Consider the following 17,315-nt stretch of genomic DNA (forward strand, 5'->3'; position numbering starts at 1 on the left):
ATTAGAGTGTATGAATCATACTTACTGTCTGTAGGTGATAATGACAATCAATATGGCGGGTACACAGCAGATGATGATGATGACTGCCAGAGCCAGCAGCGCCCCCTCTGTGTAGCCCACACTCTGCACGGCTTTCTTCACGCTGGTCACCACCTCAGGGGTTCGTATTTCCAAAATCCGGCCCCCAGGAGGGAGAAGAGGCTGGAACTCTTTATTGATGTCCAAAAGTTTACCATCAAGAAACCTTTGGATTAAAAAGAATGCATATGTGACAGTATACATTGAATTTACAGTACAAATTGTTCTGTGTGCTGGTTCCTACTTGTAGAGCTCTTGTCGTGATACAGCTCTATTTGTCAGCGGGTCAATGGCATAAATCATGAGGTCAGACTTGGTGTAGTCTTCCAGCTCCATTCCTTCACCGTGGCGATGGGGCCCGATGGTTTCCACAATAACCTTTGCTCCTGGTATTTGTTCCTGAACGTAGCGCTCCAAAATGCTGGGGGTTGAAAAAAATCAAGTCATCACAATATTTTTAATTTGCTGTACAACTGCAGTTCATTTAACCATCTGACCCCATGAGGATTACCAATAAACACACTCACACACACATACTGATGTCAAATAAATACAGCACATACTTCCATGTAAAGACAAAACTATCAGACTCCTGTCACACTACACACACATTTTTTTTTAATTCTTGTCAGCTTGACACACTCATTTTGTGTAATATTGATTTCTATCCCCCAGGAAACACCTGCTCGCAACAGGAACGCTCCCACTGAAGGTGTGGGCGAGTGTGTCAGCAAGTGTGTCAGCGTGTGTGTGAAAGTGAGGCAGACAGAAAAGATGTCTTTAAAACATCATTATCAAATGATATAGGTGAAGCAAAACAAAGCAGCACCCTGACTGAGCTGTGATACAGTGTAGCACAGTGCAGAGAGACCCACTGTGTGTATATGCCAATACATAATACATTAGTATTAACCTGTTTTTTTAATATGAATAAAAATACATGTTCCAGACTGCAGCCAGAGATAACTTTACATGACTGAAGCTACTTCCTGAAACAAGCTGAGCAACAATGAACAATGAAGCAATGTTGCACATTTTACATGCCACTGTGGAGTTGATAGAGTTGGGCTTAATCCCCAGATGTTATGAATACTAATATTTTAAATAATGTGGGCATGGATGAGGGGAAAAGAGGGTTTACAAAAGAGTGGACAGGGTATAGGTCTTAAAGGCAGAGGGGGGGGGGGGGGTCCTGCCTCATACTTCCTTTGGGCTAAATGAAATTGAACAAGGAGACAGAAATACAATACAAAATTGGTCCTCTTCACTACATAACTAATTGCCTCTGTTTGCTTTGTGACTGTGGTCTAGCTGTCAGCGGTGCTCTGATGAGCTTCCCACTGTGGGTTCCAGTTTAACAAAACATCATTCTTACTAGGACACTATAATTTTCTTCTGTTTGTGCTCTTTATCAACTCAACTCTTGAAACTCCCTTCAGACACACTGTAGCTAAACCAATGCAGAAAATAAAGTAATATAACTGTGTGACACTGGGAGTGTCAACAATTTACCATATATAAAAATGATAAAAGAATAATTACTTGATGTAATGTTCATCTATGTATTTATGTGGTAGAATGATCACTGCTATTTTAGGTATCTGCGATGGGTCTTTTGTGATGCCGTCTAGCTCCGCCCTACTGAGCACATAAGGGCTCATAGGAAGTAGAAAATAGGCAGGCAGAGGCAGGAAATTGAAGGTGCCTGGCACCAGCAAGGGTCGGCATAGCAGGCTGGTGAGGCTCCTCTGCACGGGTCCGGAGTAGTCTGTGAAAAGAAGTCACGGATTGATGGAGGAGCTACAGCCGCGGTGACCCGTGAAGGGAACTGCGTCCGTCCTCGTCCGTCTGCCTGTTAAAGGGATGTACGAGGTGGAGGACACTGTCCTGGACTCTGCAAACGGATGCTGGAGCTATGCTACGGGATGGCGCTGTGTTAGCGTCCTCGGCTGCTAGCGGTAGGCCCGGGTTCGAATCCAAATTTAAGGCATTCTGTAGCTTGCTAGATCAATCCTTTTTGTTGTCTGCATTGTTTTTATCTGGTATACCAGTGAACTATCGGGCGCTCTTTTTCTTTGGCTACCCTTTTTGTGGATTATATGGTTTTAGTTGACCGGCGTGGAACCAAACCAAGTGACTGAATTGGGACTTTTTCTATGGACAATATATTGTTGTACAGAATTGTAACTATGTGTGGTGGTGGTGTGGGTTAATATACTGATTTCATAAAGCTCCTTGTGGCTGTGTTTTGTGTTTCAATAAGTGATAGAGCAATAGAAAGAACCCCTTGGTAAATAACTTCAGCTAGTGATCCTGGCCGATTGTTACAACTGTGCTGTATGAATGTTAATAGACACCTACTCTGATATAAAGTTGACCTTTTCTGAATCAGTGCTAACTTAACAGGCACATGGATCCATGTGTCCACTTACCCAGAGGACCACAGAGTATCCTCTTATAATGCTCTATTCTTCTTTAAAGGTGCAGTATGTAAATGGAGGATGAGCAGACAAGTGTCAATCAACAGCTGAAGATCCAAATCACAATCTACCTCCTTAAAAATGAGAATTATTAATGAAGGTAAACAAAGTGAGCCGTACCTGAGCAGCTTGTCTTTGTTTTTCTCCACATACGTTGGAGGGACATTTGATACGACCACCTGCATGTCCAGCTGGTTCACAACTGACACCTACACAACAAAAGAGGAAACACATCAATAACACTTTAAAGTGAGACAACCATCACCACCATCCAGCTATGCTTCAAGCTGGTGACTAACACAGTTTGTTTACACTGCTGAAGGACATTCTGGGAGCAATATAAATTTCATTGCACTGATGTTAAATCATGTCATGCAGTCCAATTTGCATTTGATGTTGCACATTGTGTCAACTAAAACAAGTGCTCCTTTACAGAATGACTGTAAAGCTGCCACTGATAGTGAAACTAAAATATACACACCACTATATCCGCCTTGCTGCTGTGCCCTTGACCGTAGTTGTCCGTAGCCACCACTTCAAACTTAAAATATGACCTCCTCATGTTGCGATACATGATTGCAGTCTTCACTATGCCAGTGTACGGCTCGATGACGAAGCCGTCTTTGCTGTCTTTGGTGTCTTTGCCGGCAGGAGGGGGGATGATCAGCCGGTACATCATGGAGCTGTAGTTACCAGTGTCTTTGTCCAGGGCCTGAAAAAAATAGAAATCATCATTACACCACCAACAGCAACACACATAACAGAGTCTGTGACTGTCAGTCAGCTCTCTCCCTCTTTGTAACTCCTTAATGTAGATGTGTGTGCAGCTGATCAATACAGGACACAGCCATGTACAGTATATTGATCAGTTCAGGACTGATATAACACTCGCCAGAAGGTTACTGTTATTATCCTGCTTGTTAGAATGAAGGAGAACAACATGAAAGCAGATTTTTTTGGTAAAACAGGAAGAAAACACTTTGTTCATCGACAGGTGGCACTATCAAGGGGAAAAACATGGCTCCTGAGGGGGATCATTGAAAAAGAACAAAACAAACCATAACAAATGTCTCTCACCAAAAATAAACCAAAATAACAGCCCTGATTTAAGGTATTATGTGAGTGCAATCAGTATTTGAATCTATACGTGGTCCAGTGCAGTACTTCAATATTAGGTTAACTTTACGTTAACTTATGTTTAGAGTAAAAAAAAGGTTTCACTGGATTGAGACTTGATTGTACCCAGAAGATGGATTAGATAACGCCTCAGCAACTGGAACCAAACAGTAAAACAGTGCTACCTAAACTAAGAACTCACTCTGAGTTGACTCTCAAAAGCCACAATTTTTTTATTTATTTTGTTTTATTTTCTCAGTTTGTACTGAAAACTAATGAACAAAGATGAAAACTATGGGAACATGCAACGCATATTTAAATATGCGTTGCATGTCTGCATGTCTGTTAACTTGCTACGCAACACTTCAAAACACTTGTTATACTTGTGATGAAACACCCTTTAACACCTGCTTTAACACTAGTATTGTTTGATGTAGTTCTCTGCAGGAGCAGAAGGGGGTAAAGTGGTGCTTTGAGCTGTAGGCTGGTCTTTTAATCTATTTTGTCATTCTGGCTAACTATCCAGTCTTTCTCTCATTTACACAAACATGCGAACCTCACATTCACATCCAGACACACACACTCAGACATTGATTTATTGCAGGCTCTTTACAAGAGGGGCTGGAGGTAAAGATACAGCTTCATCACAGAGACACCACATCAAAGGAACGAAAGAAACTGCACTTTTCTTCTGGCCTGGGAATAAGGAAATGCAGGCAAGGAAGAAAAAAGAAATAAAGGTAATAAAGAGTAAGATGAGATAATAGGGAAGGCAGGGAGGACCGAAGGGAGAATAGATATAGAGATATTACTGGCAGAGGTGTATGGCAGAGTTAGGATAACTTTCCAGCAACACATAAATATGTGCCATAGAAACAGCCACCTGTTTGAACTGCTACAGTACACTGAATAATTTCTGCTGCACCCAGGAACAATGGAGATGTGTGTCTTAACTTTATGTGTGTAGCAGGTGTTTTAAGGTAAAGCGACCAAACTCCTGTAGAAAACAGTATTTGAGGCAGGAGCTGCTAATGTGAGACTCATCTGCAGTGTAATCAATATATGTGTTATGGTGTCCTCTGAGGGACAAAAAGACAGATGCACACACACACACACACACACACACACACACACACACATACACACACTTTAACACAGACACACTGAAATGCATGAGAAGCCTGCATGAAGCAACACATAGATAAAAAATGCAGCCTTGTACAATCAAACACACACACAAAACTCATTAAGACAATGTGCGTGCTTCAGACAGATGTGATGGAATTAGTTATCCTTCAGTGAAACCACTGAGATTGAAAATGCACATTCCTCAAACTCACCCTTTGGCTCTCTCACTCTTTCATCTCAACGTTACAGCAAGTGTGCTGCCAGCAGCATCCCTGTCCATCTTTCTAGTCATCCACCCCCCCCTACTCCAACTATGCATCCCCCCATGAATCATGTATGTCTTCTCTGCCTTCCTCTGTCCAGTCAGTTTGTCTCTCAGCAGGATGCCAGTTATCTCCACTGAACTGTCCTACCTCTCTTCTCATTCAACTTTCAGTTCTTTCTGCCTCACATCTGCAGTGAAGGTGCCTACTAGTGGGCTATTAGCTTTTCCTATCTGTCTAATCATTTAAATAGGTCAGATGATGAATAGGTTACTGTAAACCACCTGCAGGCAAACGCAGCCACAGTCAGAATCCAGATGCAAACCCACCAGCTCAGGCGCAACAACTTCAACAACTTCAGATAGCAGCATCATAAGTGATAAAGGCACATTTTCTGAACTTGTGAAAGTTAAATATGACTGTTGCCTGCTCTCCCTTATTCTCTCATCTTGGCTGTCACTCTCTCTGTGCATGATCTGAGGATGCAGGGATATCTAAGAATGATCTTGAAAACTGTAATAAAATATTAAAGCACATGCTTTTCTGCCAGAGACCCTGTCTGAGTCTCCTGTGGCATCCAGGCTCATTAAAACATATTGCTATTTCCAAGAGAGACGCTAAAAGAGATAGGCTCTGTGACCCATTTTGGGTCCGGAAAGACATTTTAATAATATGAGAGTCACTCAAGTTGTTTATAGTGAAATAGGAGTCTCTCCAGTTTGGTAAAAAGAAAAAGAGGACAAAGAGATTTCTCAACTGGCAGAGAAGAGGACAAGAATAATCTCATCAGTTAGACAGACTGAATATTTTTACTTTGTTCTTGTTGTTGAAGTAATCTTTGTTGATAGACCACTCCTGGACTCCCTGGTGGAGGGTAATGATGGACTTGAATTTGCTCGATTTTTACACAATCTGTCTGTCAGTGGATTTGTGGAGTCCAAATAATGGTGCTCTAACATTCTCCAGCCACAACTCTTTGCACAACTCCCAGCGTGACCTCATGACGCAACTGCTGGGGGCTGGCTCCAAAAGCGAATGCTTTCCTATAGACTCCCATGTTAAATGGCCGACTTCACAGCAGAAAAGAACATGTTTACAGCCTGGTACAAAAAACCACTCTGGTCTCAGATGATAGGTTCTCTTCTAGTGTCAATTGTACGGTGGGTGAATTTTTTTTACAACTCACTCGTTTCAATTGTATTCGGACTTAAAATTACGCATAATTATGGGCGTTGCCACTTGAGTGACAGACGTATCACAGCGTGAGTTTTCTGCTTCCACGATCGCCCGCCCCCCTAAACCCCGCTAGTGCTCCCCCTCTTTGTCCATATTTGGAGTTTTGGCAGAAGACACTGTCAACATGGCGGCGGTCATCACGTCCCGGAACCTCCCACCGAGCCTCAAAACGGCTCTTCAGAAACAAACGGGTGACGTCCAGGAAGCTCTGTCCATAGTTTTTACTGTCAATGGTTTATACACTTCCACAAACACATGATGTTAAAAACATTTCTGAACAGTTAGATTCTTATTCGGCCTTCAAATAAACTGATAATTTTTGAAATATCATACTTTTGGCTCTTCACATATTGGATCATTTTCTTGAATAAATAAATGTCAAAGTGAAATATTTCTCTTTCATTTGTTTAATTGGGTTCTCTTTTTCCCACTTTCAGGACTGGCTGATGTTTTCGGTCTTATTCATGCAGAAACACAGGGCTTGCATACTTTGGAGCAGCACTGTATAACTAGCTGCAGCAGGTGATTTTGAGCAACACTGTTCCACCTCCTCCATCCATTGTAGCAGAGATAGTGCAGTTGTTTAGGTGAATGTGTTAGTTTAGTGTAGGATCGATCCTTGGAGTAACAGGTTTTTTTCAAGTGCTGTGGTCCTGACCACGGTCCTAAAATATATCAGTAGTCTAACTGTGCAGTGTATTGATGAATCCGGGGTGCAGGAGGAGTAGACTGATCTGTACCTGTGATCGAATGAGGCTCTCCGTGTTTGTACCTGTACTTGCAAGACCGACGTGAACGTTTTGGCGTCTTCAGCGACTCCCCCGATGTACAGAGCTTTGGTAAATATCGGTGGGTTGTCATTCTCATCCTGGATATCAATCACCACCTTAGCTGTGTTAGCTAGAAGAGACACAGGAATGACACATTATTATACACATGAAGGCTACATAGTGCTGTCTAATGATGTTTAATATGAAATTATGATGACAAAAAGCGAGCAATGAAACTGACAAGGCATACACAATAAAGACCAAGTAGTCCCAACCCACAATTTTAGTCGATCTATGTATAGGCAGGTCCACTATGGCACTATTGCTTTCTTGGTTGTGGCAGTGTTTGCACAGCAGTGGCTTGAGCAAAATAGCTGTGGCTAAGTAGACGGCAAATCAAATATTGGAAATAGAAAAATAAATCCCAACTATAAATTTAGTTTGAGTCACTGGTGCCCAGGCGTGACATCATACATTTCCAGCTTTGCCCCATTCACATCAGAGGTGTGAGATGAGCACAAAGACACAAACAAAGCAATCTTTTCGTGAAATAACCAAAACTGTCTTGTTCCCTTGATCATAGGTGAAGCTGCTGAACTGAGGGTTTCAGCAGCTTTAAAGTTTTACTACTGATCAAAAGGTGGGACAGAAGAGACTGTGCTGTGAGAAAATCCGAGGAATCTCTGGTAACGCCACAGCAGAGGTTACCCTTATCTGAGCCTCCTGATGAAATTTTCCAGATACCTTATAGTGGTCACAGTGCAGACATCCTGAACTTTGCAAACATCTGTAAAAGTAGGTCCATGCAAACACTCAATACTAGTAGTACTGAGGATAACACACATATGTGGAAAAAACAACAAGAAGTATTTCAGGCCTTACTGTAATGCAGCAGTGCTACATATTCAGTATAGGACAAAAACACATATGTCTGCCATTTGTATTCAGTGGATATTACTTAGAATTAGTCATTCAGTTCTTATCTGGCCACGAGCAGGAAATTCTGAATCACACCCACATAAAAAATGCCACATAATCCATCAGCCAAACTGTGTTAAAGAAAGAACAATGCCTGCTCAAGTTTTACAACAATGAAGGCATGATTATATAAAAAAATATAATTTGGTAACACAAGCACTGATTATCTACAACGGTCACCCGTAACAAACAAAACCACAACGTCTAGTAGGGATGAAAGTCCTTACTCGAGGTAGAAAGCAGGATTAACATATTGTTAGAATGGTATTGATTAGTTTCCTGATTAAAATGTGAACCAAAAAAGAATTGGAAGGAGATTTGCTAATGACTTCAATCTGAGTTGTAGCTTTAATCCCACAAGAATTCTTATATTCAAGTAGTTTAAATGAAATGAGAGCAGCATGTGGTAAACAGTATAATTAAAGAAGAAGGAGGAGAGGGAGCTGAGCATTAATTAGGAAGAATGAAGAAATGAGACCAGTGAGAGAGACACTGACAAAGAAAGACTCAAAGAGACGGAGGTTTGGCTTATTTCAACTATTTGGCTTCAATTATAATTTTCCTGACTCTATTTTACTATACATGTGGGATGATTGATAAGCCTGTGCCACAGAAATAAGTGCTACAAAGCCTAGCACATTGCTTAACACCGTTCCTTGCTACACTTAGTGCAGCCTTCATGCTCAACTCTTCTCCCTGTGCCTCTGGGTGAAACGTGTCCACTTCATCTTTCCTTCCACTGACTCGGCCTGCACGGATCAATAAGTTTTGGAACTGATTGGAAGACCTGCAGATGTGCTTTTCAACTTTCCAAACTGCTCTCTAGCTTATTTAAACACTTTGATCTCTGCAAATATGTTTGACACTCAAGAATTACATACTGGACTGTTATATAATTGACTGTTTGAATGCCAATGAGATGTACATCAAGCGGCGAGAAGACACACAAGTGAGCAAGGGGGAAGGACATACAGTAGGCTCCATAATGAGCTCTCTGAGTGTCAGGACAACAAGCTGCTATAACCTACAGATTTGATAGACAGTTGAGAGAGAGAGAAAAGGATGCTTGAAAGGTAAAAACAACAGCAGCCAAGGCCCAATATAACATGTCTTCTGAGACGTATAACTCTATAGACAAGAGTTGTACAAGGTAAAAGAAGAGAGCTCCACAGAGACAAAGATAGCCTGAGTGACTGAGCGAGAGTCAAAGTGTGCAAGAGAAGGAAAACTAAAGCCTGTGGCAAGTTGGTTTCTCGTAGCCGGTAATGCAGTGTTTCACTCTGTGTGTGTGTGTAATTAGGAGAAAATCTGGGGAACTTGCAGTGATGCAATCTAATGTCAACAGGCACACCTCATAAATGTGATCAGACACTTACTCTTTGAAGGAGCTCGAAGGTTGGAGGACACCACCCTCATGGAGTCTGCTTCTACCTTCAGGACGTAGCTGGAATTGGTCTCATAGTCCAGAGGCTTAGCTGTGGAGATCACTCCTGTCGTTTCATTTAAGGCAAACACACCTGGAGAGAAGAAGAAGCAGAGAACATAACAGTGGAGACGGGCAGCAAGGCTGGCAGAGAGTTTTAATTCATTTTCCATACTGAGCAGGTTCCCGGCTTCACGTTCTACAGAGTTAAAAGAAGTCGTCCAGTGTGCTATGATGGAAAAGGTCTGACCAAGAGCTGCTTTGAACATTTTTTTGTTCACAAGCGACACCCACCACAGGAGGAGCAGTGTATAAACATCTCTGAGCATACTCACCTCCCCTGTTGCCTTCGATGATGGAGTACACGATGGTTTGATTGACAGCAGCTGCCATGATGACTCCCACTGGGGTTCCAACAGCAGCTTCCTCGCTCACTGGTGGAAACCTGGGAACAGATCAGTCAATCAATATCAACCGATAAGAGAATTAAATATGTATATGAAGACGTCAGGCCCACTTCCTCTCAAAGGGCAGTTTGGCAAGTTAAATACTGCTGTGAGTGAGAAAATCTGTGAAACACATCCAAGACTGTTTTCATCCTTCATGCAGACAGCTTTATGTTCTCCAAAAAGATAAAAGGATCTGCGTTTACATTTTAAAAAGCTACACAGTACACAGCATTCTGGCAGGAAGTTGTTCTTGAAATATGTTTTTTGAGATAACGTGAGAGTTGCCTGTTGATAAATTCATGTAATCACCCTGCATTTAAATTTCAGACAGTGATCATTGTCAGTGCAATGCTGATGTCCAGCCAGATGTCAATTACATGATGCTAACATCAAAGCAGTCAACTCAGCACACTGATAACATGAGCTATGAGTAGTTGACTAAAGTATCTAGTTAACGTTCACAGCTTTAACATTTAATGTCTATTTATGGCTTCCAATTAAATATGGGCGTAAATGATGATCTGAAAATCGTTGCTTTCTGTCAGAAGATCTTGAGATGTCTGATTGATTTATTTTGGGTTAACACAAACATTTCAAACAGGTTGTCTGAAAGGAACCTGCAGCATTAGCGGCCTGTGCCAAGCCAGAAAAAAAAAAAAAAAAAAAAAAAAACATCAACAGCTTTCAAACCAAATCCACACATAGTCCTGTTTTTGTCAACATGTTGGGCAGTTTCCCCTTCTTACAACCCTGACAGATTTTCTTAGAATCTGGCAACTCTCGAGTTTCCAGCAGGTTTTGCTCCATTAAATAAACCCACTCCAGTCATTAGGCCAACGGTCACAGCTGGCTAAACATTATAACATGGGCTACCAACTGGCTAAGCTATCAAGTCATCGCAGTGATAAATGGGACTGTTGGGGAGTGTGAGGGAGTGAGTGTGTGTGTTTGTGCTAAGTGTGTTTGTGAAGATGTTAACTGCTACTTTAGCCACCTGCTCTTTTAAAGCACTCTTAACAGCATAAACAGGCACATAATAAACCAAAGCTAATCTAGTAAAGACTTAAAAGAAGGAGTGTGTTCAAATTTTACTCCAGCATAACAGAATTAATACACAGGCCTTTCCCATTTTGACCTGTTTGAGAAAAAAAACAAAAAAACAAACACAGGTGTTACTACTGAAATTCATGATAGCTCTGTTCTATTCAGTGGTTACAGTAATGCATGGCAGAGTGACAGTGAGCCATCATGCACCATCCAAATTACATCCAGCCATCATTCATTACTCACACCTGTATCCTTTCTAATACGAGAGTCTGCTGCAATTACTCGTTAGTCAGCTGAAACACAGTGTGTAGCATGTAGAGCAAAGGCCATAGGTTTATGTTGCATTTTAATGATCACGTGCAGAGTTGTGTTATACATATAAGCAAGTTACTACCAACCAATTCAAAGCTGCATAAGCTCATCCATCGCCATGAATGAAGAGAACAGAAACTTAAGAATGTCACACAGCATCCACACTGGCATTTTTTAGACAGTCCAAAAAGGAGATCATTAAAAATAATGCTGCACACCAGCACGTTCGGCTCTTGATTGACTGCTTTCCTCTCCTGATTCCTCTTCTCCTCTATCGCATCACCCTTTTTCCCAAAGAAAACAAAGACATCAGCTGCAACCACAAGTAGTTACTTCGACACAAAGGCAGGGCTAATTGTGCAATTAAATTCTGCTGAGAGCTGGTTTTGGTCGAGGCCTGGAAGAACAATGAAGCTGCGGCCGCTGAGGCATGGCCAGAAAACTTTGTAAACAAAGACTTTGTGCCCTATCATTTATGTTTGAGTGCAGTGTGGACCAAGACTATTTCTCTACTGTACTTCTCATCCTTTCTTTAACCCTCCCTTTACACAATGACTTGACAGGGTTACAATTCAGAGGGCTGACCCAAACATGTACACTGCACATGTGCAGTACAATCATACACACTCATTTATAGCTATACACGTTTTTTCCCCCAGCTAAAACACTCTCTCTAAAACACACACACTCACACACTCAGAGAGCTCATTATGAAGCCTACTGTATGTCCTCCCCTCTTGCTCACTCTAATCATTGCTGTCCTGACCACAGCAAGCTGGGATGATACTGATAACAACACAAACACACACAGATTCACATGCTGTTAACAATACACCTTCAGTCAGGACACAGGCTATAGGAGTTTTCTGCAGTGTACAAGTGGAGACAGAATAATGAAGAAAGTGACAGATGTTGGCAATGATAGCCTCCTCTTTGTTGGTCCTCTTTTTATAGCTGCTGTCATTCGTTTATGTCACTCATTATCTTTTATCCACACTTTTTACCCACTCTCTTCCTGCTCCTGTTCCTTCATGATGCATCGCCTCGTGTGTGTCATCTCTCTCTGTGTCCTTCCTCACATTGCTCTCTTTCTTTCTCTACAGCAATTCTGGCTCTGTCACTTCTGATAATCCCTTTACTTTCTTTCTTAGTGTGTCTTTGTCCGCACCAAAACACAATATCCTCTGTGCCAAGCATTGCTTTGGTGCTGATGGGCTCTGGCAATGACACATTTACAAAGGATTTCTTTTCATTTCACATGACAGTCATGTTTGATCTACTGTATGAGATACTTTACAATGTGTGTGGGAGGCCGTGCCTGGGCAGATGCTGATAGCTGGCAGGACGCACACAATGTGCAATGAAGTTCTGCTTAATTTACATCAAAGCCAAATAAAGATAAAAATGTCTACAATAATATTAAAACAACCAGTTTCAGTACAGATAAAAATTAAAATCAGCTAGTGGAACATAGATGTGACCATCCGTTTTATTTATGACCTTTATAAAACTGAACATTCTCATTATATATGTGTGTATTTATATAAGTGTATATGTACATGTTCTGGCCACACAACAAACCCTTCTGTTGGCCCTCTCACTTTACCAGCTGGTATTTGTCTGTTGGCTGAAGCAGATGTGATTTAAACATGACTGTCAGCTAGAGTTGGACATGGATAGCTGGTCATTTATAAAGGTAAGAGCTGTGCTATGGATGAATATGAGGAAGACAACCCCTCTGTATATAAACGTGCAGCATTTCCATCTCTGTATAGATCTCCTGTACAGTGAGTTTGATATCCTAAAGAGTGCACGCTTTTTTTTGCTACACCTGCTACACCAGACTCCAGTAGGTGAAGGTGGCAAAAGGATTTTCATTAGGAGACTGTTGAGCCAGGGGTCGAAGCTGCCCGCAGGTAAGAATTTTTTCAGGTAAGAAAATTTTAAGAGCATGTGGTGACATGATGGTTCAATTAACAGTTGTCTGATAAAGCAGATTTTTGACCACTCAGGTTACCTCTGGATTGTTTAGAACGCAGCAGCGGGCTGCAGTAACAATACTGCCAGTATTGGTGGTTCTGTTACAGTTGCCAGGGCATGTATCTAATCTATTTTTTCCCCTTCTGTTGCTTATTTCTGCTCAGCACTGTCTGAATAATCAAAATTCATTTTCTGAACCTTCTAGCACTCTCCTCCTCTCTCTAATCCCACATCTCTCTCTCAGCTACCACTCTGCTGTGAACCATCACACACGACCTCTCAGTATTTGCCACTACTCCTTCCTGTCAATCATCCTCACAGGTCTCCCAGTCTCTAAAACCAATTCTCTATTTTCTGTATTTTTTTTTTCCCTTCTCCTCTTTCACACCACCTTCTTGTGGAAATTGTCAACTGAGAGTCAGACGGCTTAGCACCTCTCCAACAGCCTGAACTTGAGTGGAGCAATGTTCATGATCTAACATAATGTAAACACAAAGGAAGGATAGAAACATATGTCCACTGTTAGCAAAGAGATGAATGAAAGACAGAGTGGAAAGATGCATTCATTTTCCATCTCACGTTTGTGTGCTGATGTGTGTGATTTTGCAGTCCGATGCCAGCAGATTATTTAGCTTATGTTTATTATTAATTAGAACCTGGTCTCTGTTCTTACTTAACACCACCCCATCAATCTCCCTGTCTCCATATTCATTATTATTTATTTCCATTTATAACCATGTCTGCTAATGAACTGAAAGCATCAACGATAATAAATAACTACTAAACACACACGTTGAGAAAAGAAAGCCACCACTGGAAGTTATTGTGCTTTTTCCCATCTCAAACTTCATGTGACTTGTGAAGAGTGAACCCTGTTTTCTTTGACCAAACACTTGACAAGTAGTTTCTACTACCCAAGTGGAGAAAATTACCAATTTGCAGAACTGCCACCTTTAGTTCACAAGCTGCCTTTAATTCTTTTGGCAGCAGTTAAATGCCTGAGGAGTGGAGAAGAATATCATGTTCACATTTTACTGTGTGCAATATTCCAGAAATTAAAGTACATGAAGAATCAATGGCAGCATGTTCCTCATAGACAGTAGCAGCAACCAAATGGAACAAAACAAAAAGAGTAAAGGCTATTTTAAAGCTCTGTTTTTCATGTCCAAGCTGCACTCATACTCAGAGCTTGAGATTGAAGCTGCAACTTGTGACGTGACTCTAGCTGACCTTTCCGTGTGATGTAGATATGCAGTCTGCTGCTGTAGGCTACAGATTTTCAGTGTAAAGAAGCAGTTTTTTTTATTCTTTGATCTGTTGGTTTGGTAATCTGAGTGTCAAAACCCAGAAAAATGTCTGTGCAGCTGTTAAAGACAGCAGTAAAAAAAAAAAACCCTGGACCCAACAGAAAGACATCAACCTGCTCAAAGGAGGCGATGCTGAATCGTTGTGACTGTGCTCTTCCATCCTTTTCACACATGACCCTCTGGTTTAAGGTCAAACAAACCTGCAGACACAGGAACAGTTTCCATGCGTATTATTATTGTTGTTGTCATTGTTGTTGTATATCAGACACAAGCAGACAGCTGCAAAGAGAGATTTCTATTATTTGTTTAAGTTCTGAATTATACAAATATGCATGATGTGTTTTGGCTGTTAAGAGTGTGACAGCAAAAAAATAAGAAGTGAAAGATTAAACGTTCAAAAGCTTCATATCAAGCTTCATATCAACAATTCCAGTGCACAGGTGTGACTGAGTACAGCCTCTGAACTGTTATCTATCAAGCTAGGAGAATATTTTGACTGTCAGTCTGCCTGCCTATCAATTTGACTGGCTGAATATCTCCTTGTCCATCTGCGTCTCTCTGTTTTGAGTCTTTACCTGCTTGTCTGCTTGTTTGCTTCAATCTACTTCAATCTGTCAGCCTGTCAGCTCATCTGCTACTTTAAAGACTTTTCTGTCTGTATGTTGATCTGTCTGCGTGCATGTGTGTCTGCCTTTTTGCCTGTCAACTTCAGTGTGTTCTTGATATAGTGTATTCTGGCAGCACTGTCACTTGTTTTCCATCTTTTTTTTTCTTTTTTACACTTCAAACTTTTATTGGAGTCTCTCACCTGTCCTCTCTCTCTCTCCTCGGGTTTCCACCCCCCTTCTTTTACTTTGTTTTGTCTGAAACCCACACTCTATCAGCTGCTTCTCACTCACTATCCTCCTCCAACATCTTCCTCCATCTGTCTTACTCCTCCTCACCCCTCCCTCCCAACTGGATGTGGTCTTATAAATAACAACACCAAATGGTTTTTTTGTCATTTCTTGTCACCATTGTAACAATGCCAGGAGCACTCCAAGTGCACTTGACTGTTTGTGTGCATCAACAGAACAAGGTAACCTTCAAATGAATCGGTTAGACATTTACTAGCTTTACAGAGCCAGAGAGTGGATGTGCCTGTTGACAGTAGGGAGGATGCATGTGTGCACATCTGAGAGATGTATGATTTTAGATCATTGTTCTCATTGCTTTATCAGGGGTTGCTTCAGAAACGAGAAATGGCGTTGCTTACAAACCCTGCACACAGTAGGTAAAAAGCCATCTTGTCAGAACTGGTGACCTTTAAACTCCAGCAGATCCTAGCCTAGCCTGAGCTCTAACATGTACACAACAAAACCTTGCATTAGCAGCATGAAAACCCCTGAAATAAAAGTCAAACTGTTCTCTACGAGTAACAGGTTCATGTTAACAAAGGGAGAATGTTGCAGCATCAGATTACCGGAGTACCTCACAGCTCCAATCTGCTGATGTGTACATATGTTTTGTACACTGCTGCTATCTTTGCACTCAGGTTTGTATACACATATGCTCTCAGTCTGTAATAAGGTCGACCTATGTTTTATGTTTTTATCATTAGTTTACCTTATTTATTTCATTTCATTTTGTTGCCTACAACACTATGGTGAGAGAGAAACAGTAATTGGATTCCTCTGTATGCCCTGCACTTGGTGGTGAAATTGACAATAAAAGGTCTTTGAATCTCTGAAAGCAGATGAGGTCTGTACATCTTAGATTTTCTACACCACTTAATACTAAATGCTTAAACCGCCTACAGTAGAAATCTAACAGAAAAATCGTAGCAACCTTGAATATAAAGTCATGAGCTGGTAGTAATAGGGAATAAGAAGAATAAATATTAACTTAATTTCAAAGGAGAAAACCTGTCTTGAACAAATGAACCATGAAGCAGCTTGAAAGGAGCCCTGATTGTTTACATATATATAAACCATAAGCCTGTATCCAAAACATAAATAAATAAATACATCTTTCAATTTGGATTGTTAACTCTACAAAGCAACAACAACAAAAAAAGCCTGACTGTGTAAATTACACAGTGTTGTGCATGTTGTGTGAAGGAGTTCTGCCACGAAAAAGCAAAGCAAATTATTCTGTCTGTTCCCGGCACAAGATTAAAGATTTAGTCTTTGCACTTAAGATGCTGTAACACTAGATCAATTTACCAGAAAGTTAACACAGGCATCTATTTTATAGCTTCGGACTAAAAACTACAAGTCTTCTTATTTCAATAATCTGATGTGAATTCAATGGGATTATTTTCATTTCAAAGAGTTTCTGACACCTCAGGGTTTGTGATTGTCCAGCTGCTTGATACCGATAAAAACTGTGACCTCCTGCCTGGCTGCCTGTGATTCTTGAACAGAGTGTGTACTGTACATCCAAGCTGAGGTGCTGATAGATAACAAGCAGTTTTTTTTTAATCTCTCTCCATGACATGGTGTGTTATCTCTTTCTCTGCAATGATGTAAGACAAAGCAACACATTGCCATCTTTGATCACACTATTTCCCCATTAAACACAATGCTTTGATGATTAGAAGCATTTTAGCACTTTGACTCTGGCACCTCTTTCTAATTAGATTCATTAACAAAGTAATAGGCTATGAGGCATTGAGACAGCATGGGGGGCTGTGTGTCCATGTTCATATATATGCAGTTGCATATATATATATATATATATATATATATATATATATATATATATATA

General features: G+C 40.9%; 1 protein-coding gene across 1 annotated transcript in view; it reads right to left on the minus strand.

Annotated features, from left to right (window-relative positions):
* Positions 1–17,315, minus strand: part of LOC114451632 (protocadherin-15-like) — a 109,510-nt gene that overhangs the window by 20,917 nt on the left and 71,278 nt on the right. Inside the window, exons 26-32 of the mRNA XM_028430396.1 lie at positions 9,808–9,917; positions 9,426–9,566; positions 7,074–7,201; positions 3,040–3,270; positions 2,679–2,767; positions 323–499; positions 26–244 (exon numbers count right to left, since the gene is read on the minus strand). Coding sequence (XP_028286197.1) covers positions 26–244; positions 323–499; positions 2,679–2,767; positions 3,040–3,270; positions 7,074–7,201; positions 9,426–9,566; positions 9,808–9,917 — 1,095 coding nt within the window. The remainder of the gene's footprint in view (positions 1–25; positions 245–322; positions 500–2,678; positions 2,768–3,039; positions 3,271–7,073; positions 7,202–9,425; positions 9,567–9,807; positions 9,918–17,315) is intronic.

The sequence above is a fragment of the Parambassis ranga genome, chromosome 19 (genome assembly GCF_900634625.1).
Source record: "Parambassis ranga chromosome 19, fParRan2.1, whole genome shotgun sequence".
Lineage (NCBI taxonomy): Eukaryota > Metazoa > Chordata > Actinopteri > Ambassidae > Parambassis > Parambassis ranga.